This window comes from Stegostoma tigrinum, chromosome 2 (genome assembly GCF_030684315.1).
Source record: "Stegostoma tigrinum isolate sSteTig4 chromosome 2, sSteTig4.hap1, whole genome shotgun sequence".
In the NCBI taxonomy this organism is placed as follows: Eukaryota; Metazoa; Chordata; class Chondrichthyes; order Orectolobiformes; family Stegostomatidae; genus Stegostoma; species Stegostoma tigrinum.
Window position 1 is genome coordinate 30,816,591 of NC_081355.1, and position 18,207 is coordinate 30,834,797.

The following is an 18,207-nucleotide window of genomic DNA, read 5'->3' on the forward strand; positions in this document are numbered from 1 at the left end:
GGCCTACTGGACTTCAACCTCACAACAACTTTACAGATATTCAAACATTTGATGGATATAATAGGAAAACTTTGGAGGGATCTGGCCCAGGAGCAGGCAGGTGGGACTAGTGTAGTTTGGGATTACATTCGTCATGGACTGGCTGGACTGAAGTATCTGTTTCCATATTGTATGTCTCTATGGCTCTGAAGGGTCATCCTGATTTCATTTTAAAATTTATTGTTTATTTTGCACCACTGTATTTGGGCTTTTTCCAGTAAACCTCTGTATTCACGCAATGTGGTCTTCTTTAGTTAACGTCTTTGCATGAGACCCTTAAACAAACTACTCACCTATTTCTTAACACAAATTCATCACACTCATCTTCAACACCGTTCTGTTTCTGGAGCTTTCTCTTACTGACCTTAAACCACTCAGGACTCTTTTTCTCTTGCCTTGATTGTTCTGAAGACTGATAAACTGCACTGCTGTGCTTAGCAGGTTTCTCTTTTCTGAATGACTAGTCTCTATCTGTAAGAAACCTACACACTAACTGCACACGTGGATAATTCCTCTTTTACTCATTTTGTAAAAGCACTGAACGGTTCATCTCAAGGGCCTTTCAAAACGCTTCATTTAAATGCATGTAAAATGCATTTCTAAACATTCACATGACCCTCTCAAAATTCAAAAACGAAACTAAGTCCTGCTAATCCCTAGATATCAAACTTATAACTGTGCATGATTCTGTTCAGTTTCGGACTCCAGCTTCAAAATAATAACAATAATTAAAACCATCATCACATTAGCTCCACACATCAACACCAAAATTTTAATATAACAAAATGAGGTAGCCCTGTGGGTTATAAAAAAACCCAACAGTTTTAATTCCTCAAAACTGATGAAAAATGACTTATTTTAGCAGCTCTAACTTCCAACAATCAATGGCCATTTGCGAAAATTCTATTCTCAAACTTAATTTGCTGAAGTCTGCTGTACTGCAGTCAAGTTAGGAATCTTATATTTGATCTTCCTTTTCAGGCATTCGACATCTGTTATGAATTGTGCATTATACTTTACAAATACTTAATAAAATACTAAAATAGTGAAAAGCCATAATTGCGAAAGTCTTGTTCTATAGCACAACACATATCGTAGCCATTTTACCTTATGGTCATATGGAGTATAGGACTGAAATAGCTGGGACAGCATCCTTGTTCTTTGTTTTTTCTGAAAAGAAAGAAATGGCCAATATTTAGAAACACAGAAACATAAAAAATAGGTGTAGGGGTAGGCCATTCAGCCCTTTGAGCCTGCACCACAATTCAATATGATCATAGCTGATCATGCAATTTCAGTTTCCCACTTCCACTTTCCATACCGTTGGATCACTTAAGTGGCAAGGGCCACGTCCAGCTCCCTCTTGAACATATATAACGAACTGGCCCCAACAGCTTTCTATGCTAGAGAATTCCACAGGTACACAACTCTTGAGTGAAGAGATTCTTCCTCATCTCAGTCCTGAAAGGCCTCCCCCTTATTCTGAGACTGTGACCCTTAGTTCTGGACTTGCACAATATTGGGAAAATTCTTCCCCCACCTAGTCTATCCAGTCCGATCAGGATGTTATTTTTTCTACAAGATCGCCCCTCATTCTTCTGGATTCCAATGAATACAAGCGCAGTTGATCCAGTCTTTCTTCATACATCTGTCCAGCCATCCCAGGAATCAGCCTTGTGAACCTTTGCTGGACTCCCCCAACAGCAAGAATGTCCTTCCTATGACACAGGAGACCAAAACTCCACATAATGGGATACAGGTCTCTTGCGCAGAGTCTCTCCCTGTTGCTCAGAAGGGAACGGGGAGGGGAGGAGAGCATTAGTCATTGGGGATTCCATAGCTAGGGGGACAGATAGGAGATTCTGTTGGATCGAGAAAGACTCACAATTGGTGTGTTGCCTCGCTGGTGCCAGGGTCCGTGACGTCTTGGAATGTGTTTTCAGGATCCTTAAGATGGAAAGGGAGCAGCCCCAAGTCGTGGTCCACATGGGAACCAACGACATAGATAGGAAAAGGGATGGGGATGTGAGGCAGAAATTCAGGGAGCTAGGGTGGAAGATTAGAGCTAGAACAAACAGAGTTATTATCTCTGGTTTGTTACCCGTGTCACGTGCTAGCAAAGTGAGGAATAGGGAGCGAGAGTTGTTGAACACGTGGTTGCAGGGATGGTGTAGGAGGGAGGGATTCAGGTACCTGGATAATAGGAGCTCAGTCTGGGGGAGTTGGGACCTCTACAAAAGGGATGGTCTACACCTGAACCAGAGAGGTACCTATATCCTGGCAGGGCGGAAATTTGCTATTGCTCTTCAGGAGGGTTTAAACTAATTCAGCAGGGGGATGGGAACCTGAATTGTAGCTCCACTGTCCAGGAGGTTGAGAGTACTGAAGTCATAAATAACATTTCAAGGTCATTGATGTGTACTGCAGGCAAGAAAGTGGTTTAAAGTGTGTCTACTTCAATGCCAGGAGCATCCGGAATAAGGTGGGTGAACTTGCAGCATGGATCAGTACCTGGGACTTCGATGTTGTGGCCATCTCAGAGACATGGATAGAGCAAGGACAGGAATGGTTGTTGCAGGTTCCAGGGTTTAGGTGTTTAAGTAAGATCAGGGAAGGTGTGGCATTATTAGTCAAGGACTGTATTACTTTGGCAGAAAGGACATTTGATGAAGACTCGTCTACTGAGGCAGTATGGGCTGAGGTTAGAAACAGGAAAGGAGGTCAATCTGTTGAGAGTTTTCTATAGGCCTCCGAGAAGTTCCAGAGATATAGAGGAAAGGATTGCAAAGATGATTCTGGATAGGAGTGAAAGTAACAGGGTAGTTGTTATGGGGGATTTTAACTTTCCAAATATTGACTGGAAATGCTATAGGTCGAGTACGTTAGATGGGTCAGCTTTTGTCCAATGTGTGCAGGCGAGTTTGTAGAGCTTGGCACAGTATGTAGATAAGCCAACAAGAGATGAAGCCACTTCGGATTTGGTTCTGGGTAATGAACCAGGCCAGGTGTTAGATTTGGAGGTAGGTGTGCACTTCGGTGATAGTGGCCACAGTTTGGTTATGTTTACTTTAGCGATGGAAAGGGTTAGGTATATACTGCTGGACAAGAGTTATAGCTGGGGGAAAGGCACTTATGAGGTGATTAGGCAAGATTTAGGACGCATAGGATGGAGAAGGAAACTGCAGGAGTTGGGCACAATTGAAATGTGGAGCTTGTTCAAGGAACAGCTAATGCGTGTCCTTGATAAGGAGGTACTTTTCAGGCTGGGAGGAAGTAGTCAAGTGAGGGAACTGTGGTTTACTAAAGAAGATGAAACTATTGTCAAGAGGAAAAGGGAGGCTTATGTAAAGATGACACATGAAGGCTCAGTTAGGGCGCTTGAGAATTACAAGTTAGCCAGGAAGGACCTAAAGAGAGAACTAAGAGGAGCCAGGAGGGGGTATGAGAAGTCTTTGGCAAGTAGGATCAAGGAAAACCCTAAAGATTTCTATAGGTATGTCAGGAACAAAAGAATGCCTAGAGTAAGATTAGGGCCAATCAAACATAGTAGTGGGAAGTTGTGTGTGGAGTCGGAAGAGCCAGGAGAGGCATTAACTGAATATTTTTCATCAGTATTCATACAGGAAAATGACAATATTGTCGTGGGGAATACTGAGATACAGGCTATTAGACTAGATGGGATTGAGGTTCAAAAGGAGGAGGTGTTAGCAATTCTGGAAGGTGTGAAAATAGATAAGTCCCCTGGGCCGGATGGGATGCATCCTAGGATTCTCTGGGAAGCTAGAGAGGAGATTGCACAGCCTTTGGCTTTGATCTATATGTCATCATTATGTTCAGGAATAGTGCCAGAAGACTGGAGGATAGCAAATGTCCCCTTGTTCAAGAAGGGGAGGAGGGATAATCCTGGTAATTACATCCCAGCGAGCCTTACTTCGGTTGTGGGTAAAGTGTTGGAAAGGATTATAAGAGTTAGGATTTATAATCATCTGGAAAGGAATAATTTGATTAGGGATAGTCAACATGGCTCTGTGAAGGGTAGGTTGTACCTCATAAACCTTATTGAGTTCTTTGAGCAGGTGACCGAACAGGTGGATGTGGATAAAGTGGTTGATGTAGTATATATGGATTTCAGTAAAGCATTTGATAAGGTTCCCCACAGTAAGCTAGTGCATAAAATACAGAGTCATGGGATTGAGGGTGATTTAGCTGTTTGAATCAAAAATTGGCTAGTTGGAAGAAGATGGAGGGTGGTGGTTGATGAGAAATGCTCATCCTGGAGTTCAGTTACTAGTGGTGTACTGCAAGGATCGTTTTTGGAGCCACTGCTGTTTGTGATTTTTATAAATGATCTGGATGAGGGCGTAGAAGGATGGGTTAGTAAATTTGCAGATGACACTAAAGTCAGTGAAGTTGTGGATATTGCGGAAGGATGTTGCAGGTTACAGAGGGACATAGATAAGCTGCAGAGATGGGCTGAGAAGTGGCAAATGGAGATTAATGCGGAAAAGTGGGAGGTGATTCACTTTGGAAGGAGTAACAGGAATACAGAGTACTGGGCGAATGGTAAGATTCTTGGTAGTTTGGATGAACAGAGAGATCTCGGTGTCCATGTACATACATCCCTGAAAGTTGCCACCCAGGTTGATAAGGTTGTTAAGAAGGTGTACGGTGTGTTAGGTTTTATTGGTAGAGGGATTGAGTTTTGGAGTCATGAGGTCATATTGCAGATGTACAAAACTCTGGTGTGGCCACACTTGGAGTATTGCGTACAGTTCTGGTTGCCGGATTATAGGAAGGATATGGAAGCATTGGAAAGGGTGCAGAGGAGATTTACCAGGATGTTGCCTGGTATGGAGGGAAGGTCTCATAGGGAAGGTCTCATGAGGAAAGGTTGAGGGACTTGAGGCTGTTTTCATTCGAGAGAAGAAGGCTAAGAGGTGGCCTAATAGAGACATAAGATGATCAAAGGGTGGACAGTGAGAGCCATTTTCCTCAGACGGAGATGGCTAGCATGAGGGGACATAGCTTTAAATTGAAGGTTGATAGATATTGGACAGATGTTAGCGATAGCTTCTTTACTCAGAGTAGTAAGGGCGTGGAATGCCCTGCCTGCAATGGTAGTAGACTCGCCAATTGAAGTGTATTTAAATGGTCATTGGATAAACATATGGATGATAATGGAGTAGTGTAGGTGAGATGGGCTTCAGTTTGGTTTCACAGGTCGGCGCAACATCGAGGGCCGAAGGGCCTGTACTGCGCTCTAGTGTTCTATGTTCTATTCTATAATACTCAAGATATGGTCTCACCAAGGCCTTGTAAAAGCAGCAAAACATCCTTACTCCCATACTCAAATTGCCTCTCTATGAAGGCCAGTATGACATTAGCTTTCCTCACCGCAAGCTGTACCTGCATGCCAACCTTCAGTGACTGTTCTGCCATGAAACCCAGGTCTCCTTGCACCTCACCATCTCCTAAACTTTCACCATTCAGATGATGTCATATTTATCCACACTATATTGCATTTGCTAAGTATTTGCCCATTCAACCAGCCTGTCCAAGACATCCATCACCCTCTTAGCATCCCCCTTGCAGCACACATTACCACCTAGCTTAGTGTTGTCTGCAAACTTGGAGATTTTGTGTTCGATGCCTTCGTCCAAAAACATTAATGTGTACTGCTAACAGCTGGGGTCCCAGCACTGAACCCTACAGTACCCCACTTGTCACTAAAAGGATCTACTTATTCCAGCTCTCTGCTTCCTGTCTGCCAACCAAGCTCTCTATCCATGTCAATACATTACCTCGGATACCATGAGCTTTGGTTTTGTTCTAATCTCTTGTGTGGGACCTTATCAAAAGCCTTTTGAAAGTCCAGATTCACAACATCCATTGATTCAACCTTGTCCACTCTACCGGTCACATCCTTAAAAAATTACAGAAGATTTGCCAAGAATGATTTCCCTTTAGTGAGTTCATGCTGATTTGGACTGATACTGTCACTGCTTCCTAAACACTCAGTTATTACATCCTTAATAGGGGAAGCAATGGTCCAGTGGTATTATTGCTGGACTGTTAACCCAGAGACACAAATAATGTTCTGGGGACTTGGGTTCAAATCTCGCTATGGCAGATAGAGGAATTTGAATTCACTAAATACCTGGAATTAATAACCTAATGATGACCATGAATCCATTGTCGATTGTCGGAAAAACTCATCTGATTCACTAATATCCTTTATGGAAGGAAACTGTCATCCTTACCTGGTCTGGCCTACATGTGATTCCAGACCACAGCAATGTGTTTGACTCTTAACTGACCTTGAGGCAATTCGGGACGGGCAACAAATGCTGTCTGGTCAGCAACACCCTCATCCCGTGAATGAATAAAGAAAAAAAAGTTATCTTCAACATTTTCCCCGCCTCTGATGTCAGGCTAACCAGCCTATAATTCCCCATTTTCACTCTCCTTTTTTAAAAAGTGAGGTTATATTAGCTACCTCCTAGTCCAATAGAATTCTTCCAGAGTCTACAGAGTGCAGGAAAATGATCACCAATGCATTCAGTACTTTGAGGGTCATTTCCTTAAGTACACTGGAGAGCATCAGCCTCTGGGAAACGTTTCGGGTCTTAATTCCATCAATTTCCCCAATACCGTTTGCTGACTCACAAGGATTTCCTTCAATTCCTCCTTCATACATGGGCCTCTGTGCCCTAACTCTTCAGGAAAGTTACTTCTGCCCTCCTCAGTGAAGACAGATCCAAAGTATTCGTTCAAATGATTTGCCATCTCTTTGTTGTTCATTATGAATTCACCTGATTCTAACTATAAGGGAGCCATATTTGTCTTCGCCAGTCCTTTTCTCTTCACATATCTATCTCTCAAAGCTTTTGCAATTAGTTTTTATGTTTTCCGCAAGCTTACTCTCGCATTCTATTTTCCTCTTCTGAATTAAACCGTTTGTCCTACTTTGCTGAATTTTAAATTTCTCCCTGTCCTCGGGTTTGCTGTTTTTTTTCTGGCTAATTTATATGCCTCCTCCTGGGCTTTAACACTACCCCTTGTCAGCCATGGTTGAACCATTATCCCTGTTTTAAACTTATGCCAGGCAGTGAAGTACAATTTTTAAAGTTCATCCACGTGTTCTTTAAATGTTTGCCATTGTCTATCCACCGATAACCCCTTAAGTATCCTTGGACACTTATCCCAGCCAGGGCACGCCATCAAGGTTAGCTCTGATGGTATTTAGAAAGCATCCAACCAAACAACAGCACGCCAGTGAACGTAATATATAATTTCTACACTTCATTTTCAACAATTCATGCACTCTTGTTGCTAAGGAAAAAATAATTCCTCAAATCCTTCAATAATGGTAGAATGCTTAAATCTCTCCAATGAAGCTTTGTCTCTGCTATCATACCAAAATGGCTCTCATAAAAGTCACATCCTTTATAAAAAAACATAATCACTCAGGCTTCTTGACCAAGAGCTTTTGCAGTTTTTGCTTATCCACACTATTCTTCTTAGGGCTGCCTGTGGCTGAAAGCAGCATGAAATGGCCAAAAGTGATTATCTGTTGACATAACATGATTGAGAGGATTTTCAGCTGAAGTAGTAACTTGTTTAGTGTAGTATGTATTGAAGTAAGCATATTTGTAGCTTTGTAAATGTATTCAATTTTACAAGATAAAGACAGTAAACACCCTAAAATGAAAAATATTGAAGCAAAATATAGATTGATACATGCAGTAAAGCATCAAGCAAATTTAAAAGAAAAATGGCTTTTTTATTGTGCATGCACAGAATGAAATAATTGGGAAGTGAGCATGCGCAGTTTGAATTTATAAGTGGATTGGTGGCATCAGCAAAGACTTGCAAAAAATAATGCAAGCAACAGCATTAGCAGCCTGCAACTCAGCATTGAAAACCTCGTACAATAAAAAGCAAACTGCAAAGACTGGCAGCTGGTAAGTCAGTGCTGAATTCGATGCATACACAAGCAACATAAACTATTAAAAAAGACTGGCAGCCTCCAAGTACGATAAGTGGCCTGAGAGCTAGCAAAGTAAGCTAAGAGACCTAAGATGCATCCTTTGCAGATGCATGTCAGCCCTCCCTGCAATGTGAATGGTAGAAGAATGCAAGTCATAGGTGTACCTGAGCTCCAAAGTAAAGCATTGAAAGGCTGCAGTGCTAAGCATGTCGGTCAGACAGCAGGCATACAGATGTTGGTTTGTCGATGCTGACTTGCATAATTGGATGGTCAAGGAGGATCGTGAGGAAGGAGAACAGTTTCCGTGGAGCAAGTAGGGATATTATGACGATGGGAAATTTGTGCTGTCTAGTTTCTTGGGGATAGAGAGAATTCATAGTGGCAAATAAATGACAGTTGGAATATTAATGATTTACAAATGCATGGTAATAAAGTCAGTGCTCAATGGTGAGATTCTGAAGTTAAATTTAAGCTTCAAGGGGAATACTGCAAAAATTTTTCATGATGTTGAGATTCTAGTTTTCTCATTCTCTCCACATTTTACCAAATTTTCGCCACTGCTCATGCCATACCAGGGAGAAAATTCCAACTTTAATTTTTCTGTATAAACTTCTAAGTTCCAACACTCACTTCATTTACTTGAGAAAGCAAAATAATATTCACTGCAGAAAGACAAAGTAAGATGTGCCCTTTTTCTGAGATAACAAGGCATGAAGCTGGATGAACATAGCAGGCCAAGCAGCATCAGAGGAGCAGGGAAGTTGACATTTCGGGTCAAGACCCTTCTTCTTCCTGCTCCTCTGATGTTGCTTGGCCTGCTGTGTTCATCCAGCTTCAGACCGTGTTATCTCAGATTCTCCAGCATTGGCAGTTCCTACTATCTCTATCTTGCGCCCTTTTTCTCATTTTCTGGCTGAATAAAATATTTCTCAGAATTAATTTATTTTTTCTCATCTGAGGGTGTGAACTTCCCCATCATGTTTGAGGGTCTCCAAATCAAATTAACAAGTGATCTAGATAGGCAGAATTTAGGTTTTAACAATTGAGAATATATATTTATTACTTTGAAAAACTACTCCTTCAAGTTAACAATACTATATTTCAGACTGTGCAATGATCCTACATTCAACAGTTTTGTAGCACTTTATGACATATTTTTGAATTAGGTGTTGGGCTATTTGGTTACCATAAGAGAAAATGCTGTGCCTAAATATATTGGAGTTTAAAATTCCCTCTTATGGAACAATGGTAAAATTGAATCTCCTACAGACAACTTTAAAATGCTGAAATTGATTCTTCAACAGTAATTGAAAAATAAACACAAGTTTGCAGCCAAAACATGCAAACCCAGGAGTCTCTCATCTCTGAGATAAATCATTCCCAAACTGTAAATATATATTGCAGTAAAATGGCATTGATTCTGGCTTCTAAAAATGAACAGCTGTTGCAGTGGTTCTGCTGCAGAAGTAAAAGCAAAATTAACACATTTCCTCTTTTTTGAACATTTCTATTTAGTTTTAAATTTTCAAATCCTTCGTTTCTTTTTTTTAAAAAAGAAACTTCAGTTGCAAATTATTGCTTTATTGTCTAGAATAGCACAATTAAAAAGGAGATATGTTGTCAATTAACACATTCTTAGTACATTATCATTTATTAAAAAAAAACACATGAACTGAACCACTCAAAAAGCATCTGTTTATGCCTGTAGCTTCAAAGTAAGTTTCCTTTTTGAAAACTTTTGAGAAGAATGAGTTTTGCACAGATAAAATAAAGTCAAAAGTGGCTTTGAGTGCACTGCAGCCCTGTTCTTTTACACAATAGGCTTGGGACACAATCTGGTTAGCTGAAATGTCACTGTTAAAAAATTCTGCACCCATAGACTGTTCAGCTAATCAGTTGTATTAAAGCTCCAGGTTGGCTAACTTGGTTCCAAGACTCTTAATAAACCTTGCCTGAGGAAATATCTATAATCTCTGTCCTGAAATTTTCAATAAACCTAGCTTCAGCAAATTTTTGGAAGACAGTGTTCCAAATTTCTCTTGGCCTTTGCATGAACAACTGTGACATTGACCCTGAATGGTCACACTCATGGACTGCAAAATTCCCCCTTCCGTTTTTTCCCAGATTCTCCCAAAGATTCTGGCTGACTGACTTACTCTCTACTGGTATTTGGTCTGACACCTGGCCAGCGTCTCTCAAGTTGCCATTTACCATTTTGGAAGCCAGATAGCAACAGCTGGTAGGTTTGCCAAGCTGGGTTGGAATCACAGTTGTTCTGGATCCAGTATTCACCCAAACACATTTCCAGTTAAGATATGAAACTGCAAGCATTGTCAATCTTTATGGATTTGCTATTCCACAGTCATTGACCCAATTGCAGTGCTGAAATGCTGCTCCAGACATCAGTGATTTTAAAGAATTGATTATCACGTTTCCTTAAATGTCAGAAACAATGGGCAGAATTTTCTGCTTCCTTGAGCAAAACAGGCAATTATGAGAAAACTGGGGAAATATAATGAGAGGGAAAAATTCAGAATCTTGACATAAAGAAAAAATCCAAACTTTTTAAAAAAACTCCTCTGAAGGTTTAAACAGTGAGTTCAGAATCTTGCTTTCAAGTCACTATCGTTTCCATGCAGTGGCCAATAAGCAACAAACTAACATTTTAAAAAACCCTGCAGATGCTGAAAATTTTAAACAAAAACAGTAAATTGCTGAAGAAAATCAGCAGGTCTAGCAACATCTGTAGAAAGAGATCAGAGTTAGCACTTCAGAACTGATTGCAGCTGAAGATGGGGTGGGGGAAGAGTAAATAATAGATTGAGATGGAGTCCAGAGAGAGAACAGCAGTTATGCAAAGTGATGGGAAATGGTCACATGGGAGAAAGAAAAACTGATAATGTGGACCATGAGTAGCTGACAGTGGGTTGGTTATAATAGTAACCCATGTGATGCCAAGACCTGGTGTGTGGGGATTTGGGGAAAGACATCGAAGTGTGCGCTCAGATACTAAAATGATTGAACTCAATATTGAGTCCCGAAGGCTGCAATGAACCCAAGTGCAAAATGAAATGCTGTTCTTTCATCTTGCACTGAGCTTTGCCGAAGCATTGCAGCAAATCCCAAGCAGAAAAGTTGGCCAAGGAGCGTGGTACTGTGCTGAAGTGGCAGGCAACTGGAAGCTGAGGGCCATTTTGGAGGATAGAGTGTAGGTGGCTCTGCAAAGCAGTTGCCCAGTTTGTGTCTCATTTCTCCAGTGGAGGACACTAGGTTGAATATAGGAGGCTAGACTGGACGAAGTGCAGGAAAATTGCTGTTTCACCTGGAAGATGTGTTGGGGCCAGGGATAGTGAAGTGGAAGTAAATGGGCAGGTGTTACATCTTAGGTGTCTGCATAGAAAGATGCCATGAGGTGATGTTGGCAGCGAAGGAAGAGTGGACCAAGGTGTCCTGGAGGGAACAGTCCCTGCAGAAGACTGACAAGGGAGGAGAGAGGGATATGTGACGAACAGTGGCATCCTGCTGGAGGTGGCGGTGGTGGATGCTTGTTGAGTGTTAACTGAGAACGGGGGAAACTCTACTGGTGTTGCAGGAGGGAACAGAAGGTGTGAGGGCAGATGTGCAGGAGACGGTTTGGACATGGCTGAGAGTCCTGTCAACTATGGTGTTGGGAAATCCTCGGTTGAGGAAAAAGGAGAACATTTCAGGGGCCCCTTTTGGAAGCTGGGCATCATTGGAACAGATGCCTAGGAGACGTAGAGACTGGAGTGGAGTCTTTACAAGAAGCAGGGCATGAAGATGTATAGTCCAGATATCCGTGGAAATCACTGGATTTGTAACGAATGGCGATGGCCTGCATATCCTCAGAAATGAAAACAGAGGTGTCGAGGAAGCAAAGGGAGGAGTCAGAGATGGACCAGGTGGAAGTGAGAACAGGGTAGAATTTGAAAGAGAAATTGATGAACTTTTCTACTTCTGGATGACAGGGGGAAGAGCAACGATGATGTCATGATATACCGGAGAAGGAGCTGTGAGGGAGTACCTCAGTAGGATTGGAACAAGATGGGGAGGCAATGGCATATTGGTATTATCACTCGACTATTAATCCAAAAACTCTTCTAATGTTCTGGGAACCTGGACTCATCTTCAGCTACAATCAGTTCTGAAGTGTTAACTCTGATCTCTTTCTACAGATGTTGCCATGGCACAAAGTGGAATTTGAATTCAATAAAAAGAACCTAAAATTAAGAATGTATTGATGATTATGAAATTCTTTGTTGATTGTCAGAAAAACCTATCTGATTCACTATGTCCTTCAGGGAAGGAAATCTGCTGCCTTCCCTGGTCTACATATAACTCCACACCCACAGCTATATGGTTGGCATTTAACTGCTTTCTGGCCAATTAAGGTTGGGCAATAAATGATGGCCTATGCCCAAACCTCATGAATGAATTAAAAAGAAGGCCTGTTCTATGTATCCCAAAAAAAGAGATAACTGGAGCCCATACAGATAGCCATGGCCTCTACATTTGTCTGAAAAAATTAAGAAGAATTAAAGGAGAAGTTCAAAGTGAGGATGAGCTCAGCCAGGCAGAGCATGGTGGTGGTGGATGGGGACGGTTCAGACATCATTTTCCAGGAAGAAAATGAGAACCATGAGCCCATGCTGATGGGGAATGAACTTATAAAGAGATTGCATGTCCATGGTGAAGGGAAGCTGGAGCCCTTGAACTGGAAATTCTGAAACTGATATAGAGAGTCTGAACAATTGTGGATGTAGGTGGGGAAGGACTGGGCAAGGCAGAGAAAAAAATCAAGCCGCAGTAAAAATGGCTAAGTTCTGTGGGGCAGGAACAGCCAGAAACAATGGGTTTGCCCAGGCAGACTTGTTTGTGGATTTTGGGCTGGTGGCAGAAGCAGGCGATATGGGGTTGAGGGACTATGAGCTTGGCGGTGGTGTCCGAGAACTGGTGCTCAACCTCTGCAATGCTGTCAGTACACCAAAAAACAGTATTATCTTTGTCAGCTCGCTTGATTACAAGTCAAAGTTGGATCTGAAAGCACAGAGCGCAATGAGTTCAGAAGGAGACAGGTATGTTTGGGTAAGGGGAGGCAGACAAAATAAGGCAGCCGTCCCATCGACAGTTCTTGAGGAACAGATCGAATAGCAGTAACATTGCTAACATAAACTAACATTGCTGTGTGCTAAGAATAGGTAGTTTTCAAAGTTTCAGTCAGCATGTCATATTCGAACGTTCAACAGTGAAATTGCTCATGATAGCCAGCAATGTCCATAGCTGCTACATTCCCGAAAATGTTCAGACAACCATGAGAGAGCTGAATCTGCAAGAGGCAGCATTTTGTGCAGCTTTTATCAGAAGACTATTGAACTATGAGAGTGGGCATGTGAACCACCACTGTATACCTCCGAGCCTTGAATGACAAGACATCTCCCTCAAAACAACGATTGCTAGAATGCACCTTTCCCTTCAAAGATGTTGGAATCATTACTTCTTATGCATTTTCACTCATAATGAGGGTGTAAATGTTGACTGGTGTGTGAAGGTCAGGTCTACCTCAATCCCTGCACATATGTTTAGCCTGGCAAGTTAAGCTGCAACAACCTGGCTCCAGTCATCAATTTCACAGATCAAGTACCTCTATTATATCGATTTGTTCATCTAGGTGGAGCAGGGAAAAAAAGTTGAGTTTTTTCAGGTACCAATTAAAAACACTTCTTTAAATGTTTCTGGACAGGTGTCTCACGTTTTACAATCAAGACTGACAACTTTCCAGGATTACCACATTTGATTATCACTCACTTGTTCTTTCATCATAACTTTGAAAATAAAGAGATGCAAGATCTAATAGTTACGTTTAAAACCAATGAGAAGATACCAAATGGAGGCTGTAAATCCAGAATAAATGTCCTCAAAATATCTTCAGAACTGAAAAATGGCTTCCTAATCAAATGTACATTAAAAATAGGTATATAAAATAAATCTTGGAATAAGAGCTTGACTGATGTTTTTTCTATTCATTTATGGGATGTGCGCGTTGCTGGCTGGCCAGTATTTCTTGCCCTTCCCTAGTGGCCCTCAAGAAGGCAGTGGTGAGCTGCCTTCTTGAACCGCTGCAGTCCTCCTTCTGTGGGTTGACCCACAACACTATTAGGGAGGGAATTCCAAGATTTTGACCTAGTGGTAGTAAAGGAACAGTGGTACATTTCCAAGTCAAGATGGTGAGTGACTTGGAGGGGAACTTGGAGGTGGTGGTATTCCCACATGTCTGATGTCGTTGTCCTTATAGATGGAAGTGGTTGTGGGTTTGGAAAATGCTGTCTGAGGATCTTTGGTTAATTTCTGCAGTGCGTCTTGTGGATAGTACACAGTGCTGCTATTGAGCGTTGGTGGTGGAGGGAGTGAATGCTTGTAGACGTGATGCCAATCAAGCAGGCTGCTTTTTCCTGGATGGTGTCAAGCTTCTTGAGTGTTGTTGGCCTGCACTCATCCAGGCAAGTGGGGAGTATTCCACCACACTCCTGACTCGTGCCTTGTAAATGGCAGACAGGCTTTAAGGAGTCAGGAGGTGAGTTACTCGCCGCAGTATTCCTCGCTTCTGGGCTGCTGTTGTAGCCACTGTGTTTATTGGTGAGTCTAGTTGAGTTTCTGGGTCAATGGTAACACCCAGGATGTTGGTAATGGGGGATTCAGTGATGGTAACACCACTGAATGTCAAAGGGTGACGGCTAGATTGTCTTGTATCGGTGATGGTCATAGCCTGGCATTTGTGTGGTGCGAATGTCACTTGCCACTTGTCAACCCAAGCCTGGATATTGTCCAGATCTCGTTGCATGTGAACATGAACTGCTTCAGTATCTGAGGAGTCATGAATGGTGTTGAACATTGTGCAATCATTAGCGAACATCCCCAATTCTAACCTTATGATGGAAGGAAGGTCATTGATGAAGCAGCTGAAGATGGTTGGGCCTAGGATACTACCCTGAGGAATTCCTGCAGAGATGTCCTGGAGCTGATTTGATTGACCTCCCACAACCACAATCATCTATGTGTCAGGTATGACTCCAACCACCGGAGCATTTGCCCCTAATACCAGTTTTGCTAGGGCTACTTGATGCCACACATGGTTGAATGTAGCCTTGATATCAAGGGCTGACACTCTCACCTCATCTTTGGAATTCAGCTGTTTTGTCCATGTTTGAAAAGGGTTTTAATGAAGTCAGGAGATCAGTTTCCCTGGTGGAATCCAAACTGGGCATCAATGAACAGGTTATTGCTGAGCAGGTACTGCTTGATAGTACTACCGATGATACCTGCCATCACTTCACTGATGATCGGAAGTAGACTAATGGGGCAGGTAACAAAGTGTGAAGTTCGATGAACACGGCAGGCCAAGCAGCATTTGTGCTCCTGAGATGCTGCCTGGCCTTCTGTGTTCATCCAGCTTCACACTCTGTTATCTTGGATTCTCCAGCATCTGCAGTTCCTATTATTTCTAATGGGGCAAGTAGCTGGCCTGATTGTACTTGTCCTGCTTTTTACGTACAGAACATACCAGGGCAATTTTTCACATTGCCAGGATGTAGCTGGATTGGAATTGCTTGGCTAGGGGAGCGGGAAGTTCTGGAGCACAAGCCTTCAGTACTATTGCTGGAATGACAGGGCCCATAACCTTTGCAGTATCCAGTCTCTCCAACCGTTTCTTGTTATCACATGGAGTGAATCAAAGTGGCTGAAGACTGGCATCTGTAATGCTGGGGGCACAAAAGGAGGCTGGATGGATCATTCACATGGTACTTCTGGTTTAAGATTGCTGCAAAAGCGCTCTGAAGTGCTGTGCTCTTCCATTGTTGAGGATGGGGATGTGCGCGAAGCCTCCTCCACCAGCGAGGTGTTTAAATGTCCACCACCATTCACGACTGGATATGGTAGGACTGAAGAGCTTAGTTCTGATCTATTGGTTGTGGGATTGTTTAGCTCCGTCTATTGCTTACTGCTCGTGTTCTTTGGCATGCAAGGAGTCCTGTTTGGTGACTTCACCAGGTTGATACTCATCTTCAAGAGTGTCTGGTGTTGCTCCCAGCACTCCCTTCTGCACTCTCCATTGAATCAGGGTTGATCTGCTTCTTTGATGATAATGGTTGAGTGGGGTTTATGCCATGCCATAAGGTTGCAGTCTGTGCAGTACAATTCTGATGCTAATGACAGCCGACAGCGACTCATGGATAACAAAGTGTGGAGCTGGATGAACACAGCTGCTTGGCCTGCTGTGTTCATCCAGCTTCAGACTTTGTTACCTCGGATTCTCCAGCATCTGCAGTGCCCATTATCTCTGAGCAACTCATAGATTCTCAGTCTTGAGTTGCTAGATCTGCTTGAAGTTTGTCCCACTTAGCACAGTGATAGTATCACACAACACGGTGGAGGTTGTTCTCAATGTGAAGGTGACATTTTATCTCCACAACGACTGTGCGGTGGTTGCTCTTACCAATACTGTCATGGACAGATGAACGTGCTGCTGGTGGGTTGAGAAGGATGAGGCCAAGTATATTTTTCCCTCTTGTTGGTTCCCTCACCACCTGCTGCAAACCCAGTCTAGCAGTTAAGTCTTTTAGGACCCAAGTAGCTTGATCTGTGGTACTGCTGTTGAGCCACTCTTGGTGGTGGACATTGAAATCCCCCATCCAGAATATATTTTGTGCCCTGGCCATCCTCAATGTTTCCTGTAGGTGTTATTCAATATGGACGAATACAAATTCATCAGTTGAGGGAGATGGTAATCAGGAGAAGATTTCCTTGCCCACATTTAACCTGATGCCACAAGACTTCATCAGGTCTGGAGTTGATGTTAAGGACTTGCAAGGCAACTCCCTCCCAACTGTTTATCACTGTGCCACCACCTCTGCTGGGTCTGTCCTGCCAGCGGGAGAGGACATATCCAAGGATGGTGATGGTGGTATCTCTCCCAATTTTGGCACTGGCCTCCAAATTTTAGTAAGGACGACTGTGCAGGTTCAATAGGGCTGTTTCTGCCACCGTCTTTTCTGGTTCCTAGATCGTTGTCAAGTGATCTGTCCAGTTTCATTTCTTTGAGACTTTGTCACAACTAGTATAACTGAATGGCTTCCTAGGCCATTTCAGAGGGCAACTGAGAATCAACAAAATTGTGTGGATCTGCAGTCACATGTAGGGCAGATTTCCTTTCCTGAAGGACATTAGCAAACCAGATGGGTTTTTCTGACAATCGACGATATAGTATGTATATGAACTGTAGAATATAACTGTACTGACAGATTTAAAGCCAATGTATTTGAATATACCTCACATCACGAGTTCCTTTTTGACTAACATGAAACTGACCTGCTATAACCAAGATGTTCTCCATTGAAAATGCATTCAACTATTAATACAATATCTATTAAATTATCACAACATGTAAGAAGAGATAACAAGGTATAGAGCTAGATGAACACGTCAGGGCTAGAGGCATCATACAGCAGGAAAGCTGACGTTTCGGGCCTGAAGTAAAGGTGAATGTAGGTTGGGAGGTAGGGTGGAGATAGATCAGTCCAGGGAGGTTAGTAGGTAGGAGATGGGGGTGGCTACCTCCCCACCTATACTCACCTTTACTGGCTCCATCCCCACCTTTTTGACTGGTCTGTCTCCTCTCCACCTATCTTTTCCTCTATCCATCTTCTACCCACCTCCCCCCCTCCCTATTTATTTCAGAACCTCCTCCCCCTCCCCCATTTCTGAAGAAGGGTTGGCCCGAAACATCAGCTTTCCTGCTCCTATGATGCTGCTTGGCCTGCTGTGTTCATCCAGCTCTACACCTTGTTATCTCAGCATCTTCAGTTCCTACTATCTCTGAAAGAGCATGTAAGATGACAGATTTGGGCAAGGGCTTTCTTTGACAAAGTTTATCACAGGTGTAAGTTTTGCTTTTGTTAAGAAGTGCGCTTTCATTGTAGTAGCAGCCAAAGCAAACAAGGAAGCAGCATGTGACAGCACTATATTACACAGCATAGAACTTTCAGGGGCTTACGAAAACGAGATTTAATTTAAAGCCACAGCAAGGTACTGATGTTTATCAGTTTGTTTGAATGCTGATTCAACTTAAAGAGGAACAGATTACTAATACGTGTAAATTCACTAAT

At 42.5% G+C, this 18,207-nt stretch overlaps 1 protein-coding gene across 5 annotated transcripts in view; it reads right to left on the reverse strand.

Annotated features, from left to right (window-relative positions):
- cdkal1 (CDK5 regulatory subunit associated protein 1-like 1) overlaps window positions 1-18,207 on the reverse strand; it is a 620,961-nt gene that overhangs the window by 141,577 nt on the left and 461,177 nt on the right. For all 5 annotated transcript variants that reach the window (XM_059653106.1, XM_048562402.2, XM_048562395.2 and 2 more), the window contains one exon: window positions 1,147-1,209. In XM_059653106.1, the coding sequence (XP_059509089.1) occupies window positions 1,147-1,209 (63 nt within the window). The remainder of the gene's footprint in view (window positions 1-1,146; window positions 1,210-18,207) is intronic.